The 18172-nt window shown below is 42.0% G+C and overlaps 1 protein-coding gene across 1 annotated transcript in view; it reads right to left on the reverse strand.

The window, feature by feature from the left end:
- Positions 1–389: 389 nt before the first annotated feature.
- LOC138851202 (sodium- and chloride-dependent neutral and basic amino acid transporter B(0+)-like) overlaps positions 390–18172 on the reverse strand; it is a 315522-nt gene continuing 297739 nt past the window's right edge. Inside the window, exons 4-6 of the mRNA XM_070080032.1 lie at positions 17842–17973; positions 14724–14827; positions 390–564 (exon numbers count right to left, since the gene is read on the reverse strand). Of these exons, the coding sequence (XP_069936133.1) occupies positions 409–564; positions 14724–14827; positions 17842–17973 (392 nt within the window). The 3' untranslated portion in view covers positions 390–408. The remainder of the gene's footprint in view (positions 565–14723; positions 14828–17841; positions 17974–18172) is intronic.

Genomic DNA, 18172 nt, shown 5'->3' on the forward strand with positions numbered 1-18172 from the left:
AGACACAGACAGATAGACAGACAGAGGCAGGGACAGTGTTTAATACAATAAGGTAAGAGTGACTTAACATTCTTGACCGTGCTGTATGGCTTGTAAGAACCTTGTGTTGCAGAATGTGAAGTTTCTATATAATTACCTGACAAAGTGTGACTTTCGCTAATACATCAAGATTGCATAATTGCAAATACATCAAGACTATTGAAGAGGTTCAAGAAGCCTACCATCAACGCTGCTATGTAAGCTACACACAAACAAGGAAAGTAACATTATGTAAAAATTTCAGAATCCCTAAAAACTAGTACAAAATATATATATGAGAGAGAGAGAGAGAGAGAGAGAGAGAGAGAGAGAGAGAGAGAGAGAGAGAGAGAGAGTGTGGCTAGAGAAAGGCTGCCTTCACCGCCATACTTACGTCCAAAACTGAGAGGCTGATGATTCGTTCTTGGTGGTACAGTTGACAGTGAGTGTTGGGGCGGTGAGGTTGTAGCGTGAACATGGGTATATACCGCCTACTTCAAAACAGTTCGAGTCAGCCCAATTAGGGTCACATCTTGCCCATGGTACCTGAAAATATTTGACAACTTTATACTTTTAATTATTATATTAGTTCTGTGTGTGCGTACTCACCTAATTGTAGTTGCAGGGGTCGATTCATGGCTCCTGGCCCAGCCTCTTCACTGGTCGCCACTAGGTCCACTCTCTCCCTGCTCCACGACCTCTTATCATATCTCTTTTTAAAACTATGTATGGATCCTGGCTCCACTACGTCACTTTCCAGACTATTCCACTTCCTGACAACTCTATGATTGGAGAAATATCCCTAACATCCCTTTGACTCGTCTGAATCTTCAACTTCCAATTGTGACCCCTTGTTTCTGCGTCCCATCTGTGGAACACCCTGTCTTTGTCCACCTGATATTTACAGGAGACTTCAACATAAACCTCATCCAAGCAACTAAGCCTCCAGTAACTGATTTCACAAACACTATGAAAAACTGTTTGCTACTATCTTCTATAACTAAGCCCACAAGAATCTCCGAGAAAAGTGCCTCATTACTTGACCATATCTGGACCAACACTATACCCCCACTACAAGCAGGTATAATCACAGACAACACTATACACCACTACCCCACCTTTCTCATAACCAACTTATGTAAATTGCCTCAAGACTCGAGAAAGATCTCATTGTGCCTGCATGATGAGACATCGGTAAATAATTTAATATTAGCACTAGGTGACATTGATTGGCAGAGAGAGCTAGCTGACAGCAATGATATAAGAACATAAAGAAAGAACACTGAAACAGGCCTACTGGCCTATGCGAGGCAGCTCCAATTTTCCCACCGGCTTAAACCAATGCCTTGACCTAGTGAGGTCAGACACGTCACTAAAGGAGGAGCAGTGCATCCGACCTAGTAGCACAAGCTAGTCAGGTCCAACTCACATCCACCCACACCCACTCGTGTATCTATCCAACCTATTTTTAAAGCTACACAGAGTCTTAGCGTCTATGTCTATGACGGTACTCGGGAGTTTGTTTCACTCATCCACAACTCTATTACCAAACCAGCACTTTCCTATATCCTTCCTGAATCCGAATTTTTCCAATTTAAAGCCATAGGTTGTGAGTCCTGTCTATGTTAGATTAGATATTTTAGCACACTATTTACATCCCCTTTTTCTATACCTGTTTTCCATTTATACACCTCAATTATATCCCCCCCTAATTCTACGCCTTTCTAAAGAGTGCAGGTTCAGGGCCCTCAGTCTATCCTTATAGGGAAGATTTCTGATACATGGGATTAACTTTACCATCCTCCTTTTCCAGAGCATTTATATCCATTCTGTAATACGGTGACCAAAACTGTGCAGCATAATCTAAATGAGGCCTAACCAAGGATATATAGAGTTGAAGAACAACTTGAGTACGTCTATTATTTATATTCCTTGCTATGAAGCCAAGGGTCCTGTTAGCTTTATTGTGAGCACTAATGCACTGTTGTCTTGTATTGCAACCTCTGAATGGGTCACAATGTATATAATGTATATTACCTGTTCATATAATTTTATATTGCTTATATTTGCGATATTAGCTAAATCGCAAATATATTGCTTTATATTATTATTTGACTTAGTTATATTATTAGGTAGGATGTAACATTTATATATTATTCAGTGCTCATAGTTCGTGAGTGTTAAGTAGCTGTCGGCCTTGTCTATCGCTCTGCTTGTTTCCCTGCCGGCTTCTCTGTAGTTGCTGGGCAGCAGCAGTCCACGGAGAGTCACGTGATCAGGGAAGGTGATCACACCTCACCTGGAGAGAGTCTAGCTGGCCTGCGCTAGCTCTTGTCTGTTTGACGTTCTTCTAACAAGACGTCCCTCTCTAGCTCTCCCTTGTGGGCCCTTGTTGGAAGATTGTCTCTGTTGCTTTCTTGTTGGTTCTGTGTAACTCTGTTCACAGAACATAGCCTAGACTTAGTGATTTTCGACGTTGTACTGAGGTTCTGTGTCTCAGGTCCTGAGCTGTAGCTTCTGACCTAATTTGTACTGGTAACTGTGTACTGTCACAGTCGGGAATTTTCTAATGGTGAACTTAGATTCAGTAGTATGGGAGTTTTGTGACTTTTGTGTAGGATCTGCAGATGGTCCCTACTTAGTGTCGTTATATTATCTCCTTGTTCCTGATTCTGTGTCGCTGTTGCTTTTTATATTGCTGTTCGGCTTATCAGTCGTTTTATTGTTCAATCAAGCTGTTCTGATTGCCAGGTTGGTCAAGAAGTTAGTTAATGTGAGGACTTTTAGTCAGTCACTGGTTAAGTCTAGTCGAGTCTTGAGACATAGCGAACTACTTAGAGCACTTACACACAAACTTACTTGTATATATATGTATTATGTTATTAAATGCTAACAATGTACCAGACGGTACTTAAAAGCCATAAAGATGTGATATGTGCCTTCAGCACAATACTACTGTACACGAGAGAAGTGTAGCAACTTGTATCCTATATTATATTCAATTGATTACTATAATTTACTTTGATAATATACTCCTAGATATCTTAATTGTTATTAATAAACTTATTAAATTTTAATTTCTTTAGTTAGTAGCCTACCAGTTGTAATCCTGAAGCACTATTGAATCTTACTAAATTCTAATGGATAATTGGACCAGGATACTGACTACTTGTTACAAAAACCCAGTAACAGGCTGGATGCTAGAAGGGCAGTCCTTTCTAGTATACACTAGAGATCTCTATCATTAGAAATCACGTTTTTTGTAACATCTGGCCTGGTCACAGACCGGGCCGCGGGGGCGTTGACCCCCGAAACTCTCTCCAGGTAAACTCCAGGTAACCAGAACTCCTAAATCCTTTTCGCAATCCGTAATATTAAGATCTACATTATTTAGTTTATATGTGGCATGGTTATTTTCCTGTCCAACAATTAGAACTTTGCATTTGTCTACATTAAACTGCATCTGCCACTTCTCCGACCACTGCATCAGTCTATTCAAATCATCCTGGAGTGCTCTAATGTCCTCATTAGAATGAATTGGACGGCCTATTTTGGCATCATCAGCAAATTTGCTTATGTCGCTCTTTATTCCCTCATCTATGTCGTTTATGTAGATTATGAACAACAAGGGGCCCAACACTGAGCTCTGTGGAACACCACTTGTGACGTGCCCCTATTCTGAGTTCTCTCCATTTATGCAAACTCTCTGCTGCCTATTCGTCAACCATGCCTCAACCCAGGAAAAAATTTCTCCTCCTATTCCGTGTGCCTTAAGTTTTCTCAACAACCTCTGATGTGGAACTCTATCGAAAGCCTTACTGAAGTCGATATACACAATATCATATTCAATACCATGATATACCTCCTCAAATACCTTGGTGAAGAAAGTTATCAAATTCGTAAGACAGGAACGCCCCTTTGTAAAACCGTGTTGAGAACCATTAATCAATCTGTGCCTATCAAGATGGCTACGAATTGCTTCGGCAATTATTGATTCCATAAATTTTCCTACTATGGAGGTAAGGCTTATTGGTCTATAGTTCGAAGCTAAGAACCTGTCACCTGCCTCGTAAATAGGTATTACATTTGCCATTTTCCACTTGTCAGGCACTATGCCAGTTTGTAGTGATATGTTGAAAAGATTAGCCAAAGGTTTGCTAAGTTCCTCTTTACATTCCTTTAACACCCTTGCAAACAGTTCATCAGGACCTGGGGATTTGTTAGCTTTTAATTTCTCTATTTGTCTGAGGACCGTGTCACTAGTTACCGCAATCGTGCATAGTTTATTATCGTCCTGTTCTACGTAATCTATTATTTCTGGAATTTTGCTAGTATCTTCGTAAGTAAAAACGGAGAGGAAGTAAGAATTGAAAATTTCACACATATCCTTATCACTATCAGTGATCTGACCTGAGTTACTCTTAAGTGGGCCTATCTTGTCCCTAATCTTACTTCTGTATACCTGAAAGAACCCTTTTGGGTTAGTCTTTGAATCCCTTGCGACCTTAGCCTCATAATCCCTTTTTGCTTTTCTTATTCCTTTTTTTATTTCTTTCTTTAATTGAATATATTGATTTCTTAACTGCCCATCCCCTCTTTTGATACGCATATATATGCCTCTCTTTTGACCAATGAGAAGTTTTAATCTATTGTTCATCCATTTGGGATTATTTTTGTTAGATCTAATTTCCCTACTCGGAACAAAAGTTGTCTGGGCAGCTAGAACTATGCTCTGAAAAACGTCATATTGGCAACCAAGATCACCTACCTGACCCATAGTCAGGACATCCCAATTTAGCCCACCCTGGTAATTTTTCAGTCCCATGAAATCAGCTAAGCGAAAGTCTGGGACAGGGAATTGATTGCAGTTATCTGGGTAACTCCACGATATATTGAAACTGATTTGTGATCACTTTCCCCAAGCTCATCATTAACCTCAAGATTATTAACAAGTGATTTTTTGTTGGCAAGAACCAAGTCAAGCAGGTTGTTTCCTCTAGTTGGTTCTGTCACAACCTGTTCTAAAAAGCAATCCTGAACCGTATCAAGAAAGTCACTAGACTCAAGATTTCCTGTCACATTGTTCCAATCAATCTGTCTAAACAGTGACCCTCTCATAACGCCTCACCCCTGCGCGTCTCCCCCGCCTCACCCACCCAACTCCCAGCGCCACCCCATCTGTAGAGGGTACTTCTCCCCTAACCCACGATGTCAGCGATGGTACTGCAGCCGCAGGGAGTGCCGGGCTCACAGGAACTTCCACTACAAGGACAGCATCGTGGAGTTCGACCGCGAGGCAGCTGCCAGGTGTGCCACAGGCAGTGTGTACTCAGTTCCTCAAGCTTCAACATCCGTGCACACGAGGGCCTGGGATCTTCAATCAACTTGGCGTCCACCAGGACGCTGACATGTCCCTAGGGCAGCTCTCCATCGGGCTGCTAACGGAGTCACTGGCTTCTTGGACCTCTTGGGGAGGGTCGATGGTGCTCGTGCAAGCAGCAGATCCCTGGGCAACTTGCTGCTGTTTGCAATGGCTGTCTACCGAGGAGAGACAGGCACCTAACAACATCTGTTGTTGGGGCATTGGATGAATTCCCTACTATGTTTGTTAACTGCTCATTACTCTGTAATTTGTCTATGATTGTAATCATGTCATAACGTGTTTATCATTCATTACCTTTGAAACTTGTCATGATTGTGATCAGCTCTACCTGGAGCTCATTACCTTTGTAAATTCTCATGATTAATGTGTTTATGATTCATTACCTTTGCAATTATTCATGAGTGTGACCAGCTCAACCTGGAGCTCATTACCTTTGTAACTTGGTTATGATTATGACCAGATCTAGTTCATTACCTTTGTAACTTACTCAGCTATCAAAACTTTGGAGTCCAGTCCCTGGACCAATTATGTACCTCTGTAATCTTTTGACTACCGCCCACAGGATGGGTATGGGGTGCATAATAAACATATTAAACTAAACACAACATTTTCATATCTAGATGCCTTATGAATTTCGTCCCATAGCAGCTTACTGCACTCTCTATCAAGGTTTGGGGGCCTATAAATCACACCCAAAATTAACTTTTCACGACCCTCGAGAAACTGTAGCCAAACAGATTCTGTGTCAGATGTTTCTAATCTTATATCTTGTCTAACAAAATGTAAATTATTTCTGACATACATCGCCGCTCCATCACCCTTCCGGTGGCCTGGTGGCTAAAGCTCCCGCTTCACACACGGAGGGCCCGGGTTCGATTCCCGGCGGGTGGAAACATTTCGACACCTGTTGTCCTGTTCACCTAGCAGCAAATAGGTACCTGGGTGTTAGTCGACTGGTGTGGGTCGCATCCTGGGGGACAAGATTAAGGACCCCAATGGAAATAAGTTAGACAGTCCTCGATGACGCACTGATTTTCTTGGGTTATCCTGGGTGCCTAACCCTCCGGGGTTAAAAATCCGAACGAAATCCTATCTTATCCTGTTGACCCTATCAGTATAGAATAGTTTATAACCCTGAATGTTGCATTCAGAAGGCATTTCTCTATCTTTCAGGTTGAACCAGGTCTCTGTTATACTAATAATATCTATATTACCTACACTTGCAAGTAATCTTAGCTCATCTACCTTATTTCTTAGACTCCTACTATTTGTATAGTAGTCACTCGTTGCCCTCTACTATCCCTCTTTGTTTGTTGATCAATTGATTTGCCTTTAAGAACATAAGAAAGAAGGAACACTGCAACAGGCCTACTGACCCATGCGGAGCAGGTCCACGTCCCCCCCCCGGATTAGACTAATGACCCCCCCGGATTAGCTCAATGACCCACCCAGTCTGGTCACCTCCACTCAAGGATGGAGCACTGCACCAGACCCAGCAGCACAAGCTAGTCAGGTCCAACTCACACCCACCCACACCCACTCATGTATTTATCTAACCTATTTTTAAAACTACACAACGTTTTAGCCTCAATAACTGTACTCGGGAGTTTGTTCCACTCATCCACAACTCTATTACCAAACCAGTGCTTTCCTATATCCTTCCTGAATCTGAATTTTTCCAACTTGAAACCATTGCTGCGAGTCCTGTCTTGGCTAGAAATTTTCAGCACGCTGTTTACATCCCCTTTATTTATTCCTGTTTTCCATTTATACACCTCGATCATATCCTCCCTAATTCTATGCCTTTCGAGAGAGTGCAGATTCAGGGCCCTCGGTCTATCCTCATAGGGAAGATTTCTGATACTAGCAACTTTATTTTGAATATTGTCTTTTAAACATATCCCTGAGGTATCCTGATTATATCCGCTGTTTTCAACCTTATTAATATTGACAAAGATGTCAAATTTTTTTTATATAAAACCCAAAACCACTACAACATGCATTGTCCGATCAAAACGAAGCAAATCACAGAAAATAGACTAAACAGCACATGGCTAACAAATAGTACCTTCAAATCCATTGATAAAAAGCACAAACTTGAAAAACTGTTCAGATTAAGCCTGATTACTAAAGAACTGGTTAAACGATACACGTCAATACTCACAAAACTAATACGAAATTCAAAGCAAATGTATTACCAAAATGAATTTACTGAAATAAAACATGATATGAAAAGAACCTGGCAAACCCACTCCAAAATTTTGGGCTTTAGAAAACTGTCTAGAAACAGAGATAAACTTAACTAAACTAGATGAACCTCACATACAGCCCATAGACACGGCCAACACACTTAATGTCTTCTTCTCTACTGTAGGATCAAAGCTAGCAAGCAAAATTCCAATCTTAAATACTACCCAAATACTCTAAATCTAGCTCAAACTAATCCTACTGAAGTCTCACTCATCATTAAATCACTACGGAACAAAGCAGATCTAGATAACTTGCCACCATTCATATATAAAAAACCTGCTCATGTGCTGTCACCCATTATTTCAACAATGTTTAATAAATCTGGTGAGTGCTCAACCTTGCCATCCATACTCCTGACAGCCAGTGTTACCCCGACCCTCGACCGTGATCATCCAACTGATCTCAGCCACTGTACACCTATATCCAACTTGTCTTTATGTAAATAAAGCATTACCACGTGTGTGTGTGTGTGTGTGTGTGTGTGTGTGTGTATGTGTGTGTATGTGTGTGTGTGTGTGTGTGTGTGTGTGTGTGTGTGTGTGTATGTGTGTGTGTGTGTGTGTGTGTGTGTGTGTGTGTGTGTGTGTGTGTGTGTGTGTGTATGTGTGTGTGTGTGTGTGTATGTGTGTGTGTGTGTGTGTGTGTGTGTGTGTGTGTGTGTGTGTATGTGTGTGTGTGTGTGTGTATGTGTGTGTGTGTGTGTGTACGCACGCTCGTGTGCGTGTGTCTGTGCGTGCGCCCTGGAGTTACCTGGAGTTTACCTGGAGAGAGTTCCGGGGATCAAAGCCCCCGCGGCCCGGTCTGTGACCAGGCCTCATGGTGGATCAGGGCCTGATCAAACAGGCTGTTACTGCTGGCTGCACGCAATCCAATGTACGAGCCATAGCCCGGCTGGTCAGGTACCGACTTTAGGTGCTTGTCCAGTGTCAGCTTGAAGACAGCCAGGGGTCTATTGGTAATCCCCCTTATGTATGCTGGGAGGCAGTTGAACAGTCTCGGGCCCCTGACAATTACTGTGCTGTCTCTTAACGTGCTAGTGACACCCCTGCTTTTCATTGGTGGATGTTGCATCGTCTCCCGAGTCTTGCTTTCGTTTTGAGTGATTTTCGTGTGCAAGTTCGGTACTAGTCCCTCTAGGATTTTCCAGGTGTATATAATCATGTATCTCTCCCGCCTGCGTTCTAGGGAGTACAAGTTTAGGAACCTCAAGCGATCCCAGGAAATGAGGTGTTTTATCTCGGTTATGCGCGCCGTGAAAGTTCTCTGTACATTTTCTAGGTCAGCAATTTCACCTGCCTTGAAAGGTGCTGTTAGTGTGCAGCAATATTCCAGCCTAGATAGAACAAGTGACCTGAAGAGTGTCATCATGGGCTTGGCATCCCTAGTTTTGAAGGTTCTCATTATCCATCCTGTCATTTTTCCAGCAGCTGCGATTGATACAATGTTATGGTCCTTGAAGGTGAGATCCTCCGACATGATCACTCCCAGGTCTTTGACGTTACCTTTTCGCTCTAGTGTGTGGCTGGAATTTGTTTTATACTCTGATTAAGTTTTAATTTCCTCATGTTTACCATATCGTGTGTGTGTGTGTGTGCGCGCGAGCGCTCGTGTGGGTGTATGACCCATTTAGTATTTGTATTTATAACTCATTACAATTGTGACCAGGTGTGGACGTGTCACTTTGTAATTAACCATGTATAAGAGTGAGGATGATTCATTACCTCTGTAACTTGTCATGATTGTGACCAGATCTACCTGGAGTTCATTACCTTTGTAACTAGTTCAGCTATCATAACTTTGGGGTCCAATCCCTGGACCCATTATGTACCTCTGTAATCTTTTGACTACCGCCCACAGGATGGGTATGAGGTGCATAATAAACATATTAAACTAACTTTCTAAAATATTCTAAAAATAATTCACAAACGACTTTACTCCTACATTATATCCAACAACATACTTAACCTCTGCCAGTTTGGGTTTAGACTAAAAAAAAAAAGTATGACTGCTGCTAGTATACAAATGCTTGAACTAATATGTACATCCCTCGATAAAAATGAATATCGTAATAATGTTGGTAGAATTACCAACAATATGTAAAGTAAAAGGACACAAGTACAACTAATGTGACATTTTTATTGTGGCAACGTTTCGCTCTCCAGGAGCTTTGTCAAGCCGTTACGGCCCCCAATGGAAATAAGTCACTCTGGCTTTTTTGGGTTATCCTAGGTTCTCTACACATATGCTGCTATGTATGATAATCAATGTAACTATTTGTGTATACCTGAATAAACTTACTTACTGTCCTCCAGTGTCGTCAGGCCGATTTCCCTTAACCTTTCTTCGTAGGACATCTCCCGTAGCTCCGGGACTAGTCTTGTTGCTAACCTGTGCACTTTTTCTAATTTCCCTACTCCATGAGCTTTATCATACCTCATCTTAAAACTATGTATGGTTCCTGCCTCCACTTCGTCGCTTGCCAAAGTATTCCACTTCCTGATAACTCTATGGCTAAAGAAATACTTCCTAACATCCCTTTGACTCACCTGAGTCTTCAATTTCCAACTGTGACCCGTTGTTTCTGTGTCCCATCTCTGGAACATCCTGTCTCTGTCCACCTTGTCAATTCCTATCCTCCAGTGATATCAGGCCGATTTTCCTTAACCTTTCTTCACAGGACATTCCCCTTATATCTGGAACTAGTCATGTTGCGAACCTTTGCACTTTCTCTAATTTCTTGATGTGCTTGACCAGGTGTGGGTTCCAAACTGGTACTGTGTACTCCAGTATGGGCCTGAGGTACATGGTGTACAAAATCTTGAACGATTCCTTACTGAGGTATCGGAATGATATTCTCAGGTTTGCCAGGCGCCCATAAGCTGCAGCAGTTATCTGGCTGATGTACGCCTCAGGAGATGTGCTCGGTATTATACTCACCCCAGGATCCTTTTCCTTGAGTGAGGTTTGCAGTCTTTGGTCACCTAGCCCATACTCTGTCTGCGGTCTTCTTTGCTCTTCCCCGATCTTCATGACTACATTTGGCGGGGTTAAATTTGAGGAGCCAGTTGTTGGACCAGGCATGCAGCCTGACCAGGTCTCTTTGTAGTCCTGCCTGAACCTCATCCGATCTAATTTTCATTAGCTTCACAACAGAGCAGGAGATGCACAAATTAACATTAAGATCGACAAAACTCTAATTACCAGACATAATGAGGGCAAATTCCTAGGCCTATACCTTGACAACAACCTGAATTTCAGCACCCATATCCAACACATAACCAAAAAAGTATCCAAAACGGTTGGGATCCTCTCCAAGATACGATACTACGTGCCACAAACTGCCCTTCTCACACTATACCACTCACTTATTTATCCATACCTCACCTATGCTATTTGTGCTTGGGGATCAACTGCAGCAACACACCTAAAGCCAATAATAACCCAACAAAAAGCTGCAGTAAGAATAATCACTAAATCCCGTCCCTGGCAACACCTCCCCCCCCCACTCTTCATAGATCTAAACTTACTCCCCGTTCAGTACATCCACACTTACTACTGTGCAATCTACATCTACAGGACCTTAAACTCCAATATCAACCTTGACCTAAAACGCTTTCTTGATAGTTGTGACAGAACCCACAGGCATAACACCAGACACAAACATCTCTACGACATTCCCTGTGTCCGACTAAACCTTTACAAAAATTCAATGTATGTCAAAGGCCCTAAAATCTGGAACACCCTACCTGAGAACTCTAGAACTGCAGACACATTCATCACCTTCAAAACTACCATTAGAAAACATCTTATCTCCCTTATACACCCCGTCAACTAACTACATGAATACCACCTGGTGGTTCACACTTACACTCACTCACCCATTTGACCATAAACAGAAATATTAATCTCAATCTTAAAATAATGAATCCTGTGATACTCCAATACTGAAACTATGTACCGTGCCAAAACAAAAGCATTCACATTGCTAAACTCACATACTAGTATTTAGTCACTTAGCCATAATACCAACTTACCTCATAATTTGTAATATTTTAAAATTAAGAATTAAACTAAGTCTGCCCGAAATGCCTAGCCATGCTAGGTGTTCTAGTGGTACACTCTGTAATCATTATTTTACTACATGTAAACCACACAATAACCAAATTCTGTAAACTCAGCATTGTAATCCTTATAGAGAATAAACTTTGAATTGAATTGAATCTGCAAACAGGGACACTTCTGAGTATATCCCTTCCGTTATGTCATTCACGTATACCAAATATTGCACTGGTCCTAGGATTGACCCCTGTGGAACCCTGCTCGTCACAGGAGCCCACTCTGGCACTTCTTCATGTACCATGTCTCGTTGTTGTCTCCCTGTCAGATATTCTCTGATCCATTGCAGTGCCCTTCCTTTTATCCGTGCCTGATCCTCTAGCTTTTGCATTAATCTAAACTGTGTCGAAGGCCTTCTTGCAGTCCAAGAAAATGCAGTCTACCCACTCCTCTCTCTCGTGTCTTACTGCAGTTACATTGTCATAAAACTCCAGTACTTGGCATTTACCTGGAGAGAGTTCCAGGGTTCAATGCCCCCGTGACCCGGTCTGTGACCAGGCCTCATGGTGGATCAGGGCCTGATCAACCAGGCTGTTACTGCTGGCCGCACACAATCCAAAGTACGAACCACAGCCCAGCTGGTCATGTACTGATTTTAGGTGCTTGTCCAGTGCCTGCTTGAAGACAGCCAGGGGTCTATCGGTAACCCCCCTTATGTATGCTGGGAGGCAGTTGAACAATCTTGGGCCCCTAACACTTATTGTGTTGTCTCTTAACGTGCTAGTGGCACCCCTGCTTGTCATTGGGGGGGGATGTTGAATCGCCTGACGAGTCGGTTTGTGACACAGAATTTTCCTTCCCTGAATCCATGCTGGTTGGTGTTTATAAGCTTATTCCATTCTACTAGGTGCTCCACCACTTTCCTCCTGATAATCTTCTCCGTGACTTTGCATACTATACACGTTAGTGACACTGGTCTGTAGTTTAGTGCCTCGTGTCTTTCTTAAAAATGGGGACTACATTTGCCATCTTCCATACCTCAGGTATTTACCCAGTTGCAATGGATGACTCACGAAATCTGATCGCGGGTTCTATCCCCATCCGTGGTATGGTTTGCAATGGATGTGTTGAAAATTGTTGTTAGCAGCACACACAGCATCTCTGCTCCCTCTCTAAGGATCCATGGAGAGATGTCTGGTCTCTCCACCTTTGAGTTATCAAGTTTGTTTTGCAACTTCACCTTCTCCTTGGATGTGTGTATCTCATCCAGAACTTGTTGGTATATCCCTTGTTGGTGTACCCCTCTGTACTGACTTCCCAGAGTTCCTTCTGTCTCCACTGTAAATATTTCCTTAAATATCATGTTGAGCTCCCCCCCCCCCTCTCCCTCAGCCTGATTACCTGGTCCTTGACTGTTGTCTTCCTCCTGATGTGGCTATACAAAAGCTTCGAGTCAGATTTGACTTTCGATGGTATGTCGTTTACGTACCGTTGCTCGTTTCTGGCTCTTCGACTAATCTCTTTATTTTCCTGGGTCCTTGTCTTCTGTACTTTTTTCGTTCTCTGGCACACTTAGTTTTTGCCTCCCTACACCTTTGGGTAAACCAAGGGCTCATTCTGGTCTTCCCAATATTTCTGTTGCCCTTGGGAACAAACCTCTCCTCTGCCTCCTTGCATTTTGCTGTCACGTAGTCCATTTCGTTTATTGATTTTCCTACCAATTGTCTTTCCAACTGAACCTCTTGCAGGAAGTTCTTCATGCCCTCCTTCCTTTTGTAGTTTGGCTTCTCCCATCCTACTCCTGTTACCCTTTCCACTTGTAACTGCTATAAGGTGCCCCGTGGCCTGGTGGTTAAAGCTCTCGCTTCACAGGGCGAGGATAGAAACACTGGGCGTATTTCTTTACACTGGTTGTCTATGTTCCCCATCAGTAAAATAGGTACCTGGGTGTGGGTCGCATCCTGGGACAAAACTGACCTAATCTGCCCGAAATGCTCTGCATAACAAGCGACTTTCTATGTAGTAGTATGTCACTGATGTCAGCTAGGACTGTATACCTTGTACATGTACTTGTAGAAATAAAGATATTATGTATTCAAAGCTCAGAATCACGTGATCACTAGCTCCGAGGGGCCTTTCATATGTACATGTCCTCGATGTCTAAACTACTCAGGGTGAATACGAGGTCCAGCCTTACTGGCTCACCCTCACCTCTCTCTGGTAGTCCCTAATATGTTGATGCATGAGGTTTTCCAGTACATCTCTCAACTTGGCTCTCCATGTTTCAGGACCCCCATGTGGCTCCAGGTTTTCCCAATCTCCTTGTGATTGAAATTGCCCATGACAAGTAACTTTGCTCTAGCCATATGAGCTCTTCTGGTCACCTCAAGAAATAAGGTTTATTATTTCTTGGGTAGAATAATTTGTTAGTGGGATGTCGTGAGGACCTGTCTAGTTGGACCAGCGGACCTACTGCAGTGTTCCTCTTTTCTTATGAATCCGGTATTGTCCCGCGTCAGGTGTTTCTTTGTTGTGGGAGTTGACTGTGAGGTGTGGTCTTAGCCCTTTAAATGCCTTCCTTTGATGTATTACTTTCATAGTTCCTTGACAATGTGAGTAGTCACGAAAGAGCTTGGAATTTCACTACTCTTTCACAGTGGTCGTTTTGCATATTTTAAAATCACCTGTTTACTGTGATCTTATTGCATATATATGTATATATATATATATATATATATATATATATATATATATATATGCATGCAGTAATATCTCAAGTATCACTGCATATAACCCAGTGATCAATATACAAATAATGTTTTGACTACATTCAGGTGTTATTTTAGGAAACAAATATCCTTTTACTTCCAAAGAGTCATACTTAAGGTTTTTTAAAATGCGATTAGTTAAATTCAATGGCTAGCAGTAATTCACTCTACTAGTAGTCAAGTTTTTGTTCACTGGTGGTTAGATGCAGATATATTTGTTATTAGAAGTATGTTACATTGGTACGCACCTCTGAGGCAAAGCTGCCGAACATGTAGTAGAGAGAGTACGCCATGAGCTGGTTGTAGTATATGGCTGTGATGAAAGACAGTACCACCATGGCTACACCAACACCTGTCAACACAACTTCATCAATAAATGTTAAACACTTATTAGTTTTAAATTATTTTTATGATCAAAACTAAGCGCTAAACCCACAAGGGTCATAGAATGACGCGTTAGTTTTAAAACTGGCTTCAGTAACATAGCGAGAGGGGATGTCTTCCTGCCACTTGTTCTCAGGGCTACACTCGTCATTCTATATCTTTCTATCACTTGTCTACAATTTCCTGACTAACAAGTGTTAAGAATTGTTTGCTAAAGATATTGCAAATCCAGTCATGTGCCGCATAACGACGTTTTGGTCAACGACGGACGGAATATATGACAATGGTGTGGACAAACATACTGCGCTGCCAGTCGTATAAAAGTATAGCACATACAATTATGTACAGTACATAATACTTGATAATGATATAAACAACAATGTTATTTGTTTGTGTATTTAATATACTATACATTTTATCCTTAGTCTAGAGTAGACTCTTTCTACTTGGGGAAAAAAAAAACTTACTGTAAAATAGTATGTGGTGTTACGCCGGCAGCAACCTCATACATCTCGTTTTTAGTCTCTCGATAGCATCATTTTCCCCTTGTGCTTAATTTAATCTCGTGCATTACCTGCTTACAAGCAAATCTATGATAAAAAGACAAACCATGTAGCCTAGGTGTATAGTAGGCTATATCATCTAGGGGCTATATCATCTATAATGTTCGCACAACGACGAAATCACCACCGATGCATTTCTCAGAACGTATACCTGTCGTTAAGTGGCACATGACTGTTCATAACTGTAGGGTTCTCGGCTTACAATCCAAGTACCCAGGTTGAACTCTGGGCAAAGCAGGATGTATATAAGCATGTCATCAAACACCTGCTGCCCGTGTTACCTAAGTTGTAAATAGGTACTTAGGAATTAGTAGATTATGAGTGGGATCCTGGTGAAGGAGGAAAATGAGGGTCAGACTATACATAGGCCACACTGCTTGGCTTTCCTGTCTTTGTAACCCTCAGGCTGAGCCAATCTGTCTTCATCTTCATTAAATTAACATTATTTTCAGTGAGAAGCACGAAAACCGTAGGGGTCATACAGCACTGGGGAATAGAAGGTTTGATCCAAGGGGGATGGTAAGGTAGTTTCAGCTCCTTGGATGATCACTTCAGCACCATTGGTTCATACACCTCTTCCAGTAGTGTGACAGCCTAGCATGGGCTCATGAAGGACAAATAAAGTTTTGAGATTTGAGAACACGAATCTTCGTAAGTAATTTAAGGTAAAATTATGTAACAAAGAATAAAAAATCTGCACACAGTGTAAACAATGATAACACAAATAAGTACTATCATATAAACCTAAAATAACCCACATCATAAAAAAAATAAGCTGTCACTATCAAAAGACTCCAGGAATTTTCAGGAGGGCATTACAGGCATACCATTATTATTATAATAAAAAAGAAGCGCTGAGCCACAAGGGCTATACAGCACTGCTACAGGCATACCAGTGTTTATAAAAACACGATTTGAGAGAGAGAGAGAAAAAAAAGCAGAAGTTGGCAAACCGTTAATATGAGCTCCAAACTCAGCAGAGAGAGGAGCAGGAGGACCTGCAAGCAGGTAGTTATGGGTGAGATTTGTGTCCCATCTCAATCTGCAATGATTCCTGTGGAAGGAAGAGGGCCAAGTACACACATTCTGAAGAGCTCTGTAAAATTTCTTGCACACTTGTAGGGTTCACCATTACACTAGGCTAGGGTATATATCTACGTATATGGCGAATGAAATTACTGAGAGGCAGTTATCTGTTAGACAGCAAACTCAAAATGGCAGCCCTTAGCATCACCCAGATTCTTGAGATGTCTCGGGCACCACATCATTGTGCCAGGTGCTGAGATGGGCTAACCACTTCTTAATTGTTTGGACCACAGGGTGGACCGAAGCATACTGAGCCAGGATCAACAAAGCGGACTCAAGAGTCTAAGGAGACATTGAGCCAGGACCCATCTTAAGACAGTTATCACAACAAGAGCAGAAAAATGTGTAGAGTTCTGTAAACGATATAGAGAACTCTCTTGGTAACTTGGTACAGTATGAGTCCTCGCCAACAATCACAGCAAGGTTTTGATTGACCGGTCAGTCAAGACCTTAATCCTCGACATGGATTAAATCGTGTTTTAGGAAATCAGCCAAGGTCATTACCAAAGTACGGCACTTAGGAACTCCCATCCACTGTCTACAAAGTCATACCTCAAGCAGTGTCCAAGGAAGGCTGAAAGAGACCCCAGCCTCACTTATCACACAATCTAGGATACACTGAAGGAGGGTAGCTTCATGAGGGGGTTTATAAGATTTATGTTCTTTTGAGGTTCGTGAGGGGCTTTACAAACTGCTTTTAAGAGATTCATGAAATCTGATCTATAAGGGTAGGTATGAGGAAGGATTGGTGAGGTTAGTGTGGCGACTCAAGGTTTGTGAGGGGTGAGGGGGGGGGGGGTTCTCGAGACGTTCTTATCAAGTTCGTGTGGGGATTCTTAAAATATTCGTGAGGTTTTTGCAAGGTTTGAGAGTTATTACAACCCAGGAATCCAAAGACCTGTTATCCTGGGTGTAAAGGGAGCAAAATAAACACATCAGAAAAAGCTTTTGACTTACATTATCCTTCACCAAGTAAGAACAGAAGTATGTACACTATATACACTCTGTACAACAATAGGTATTAGTGCATTCCACGTTAAGCAAGGCAGAATAAAAGCCACTGGAGAGCAGACAGTGCTTCAACTAGCTCTAGAATCGGAATGACAAGGGCAGACAGGTGGGTGGTACCCACAACATCTCTGCGATTGCCAAAGCTATCTTCTCATTGGCTTGAACCTGGGTACTGATCGAACGACGGGGCCCCATCGTTCGACCCTAGTACTGGTTCGCTGGTTGGAGGAGATAGCCTTTCAGTGAGGGTGTGTACATGCGCCGAATAAAGGTTACGTATTCTTTGCATGCCACAAGAGTCAACACAGTGAAGGTTACAGACCTTGCATGATGGGTGCACAGCGCCACACATTCATGGGACCTAACTGACTGTACTGCCCCAGCGCCGTCTCCATCAGGTACATGGGCTTGCCAATCAACACCAGCAGGATAATATACGGGAACAGGAAGGCCGCTGAAAATATTAAAATAATACGGTTCATACTTCTCACTTTTGTTGATACTATGTGCGTGTGTTGGGAGCAGTGATTCTCATAAGCGATATGTAATTTATTACTGTATATATAACAATTTACATTTTTGTAGAATTTGAATCTAAATTTTTATAAAGTTCAAGATGAAATAAAAATTAAATTTGGGAAAAAACTAGATTA

The sequence above is a fragment of the Cherax quadricarinatus genome, unplaced genomic scaffold (assembly GCF_038502225.1).
Source record: "Cherax quadricarinatus isolate ZL_2023a unplaced genomic scaffold, ASM3850222v1 Contig86, whole genome shotgun sequence".
Lineage (NCBI taxonomy): Eukaryota > Metazoa > Arthropoda > Malacostraca > Decapoda > Parastacidae > Cherax > Cherax quadricarinatus.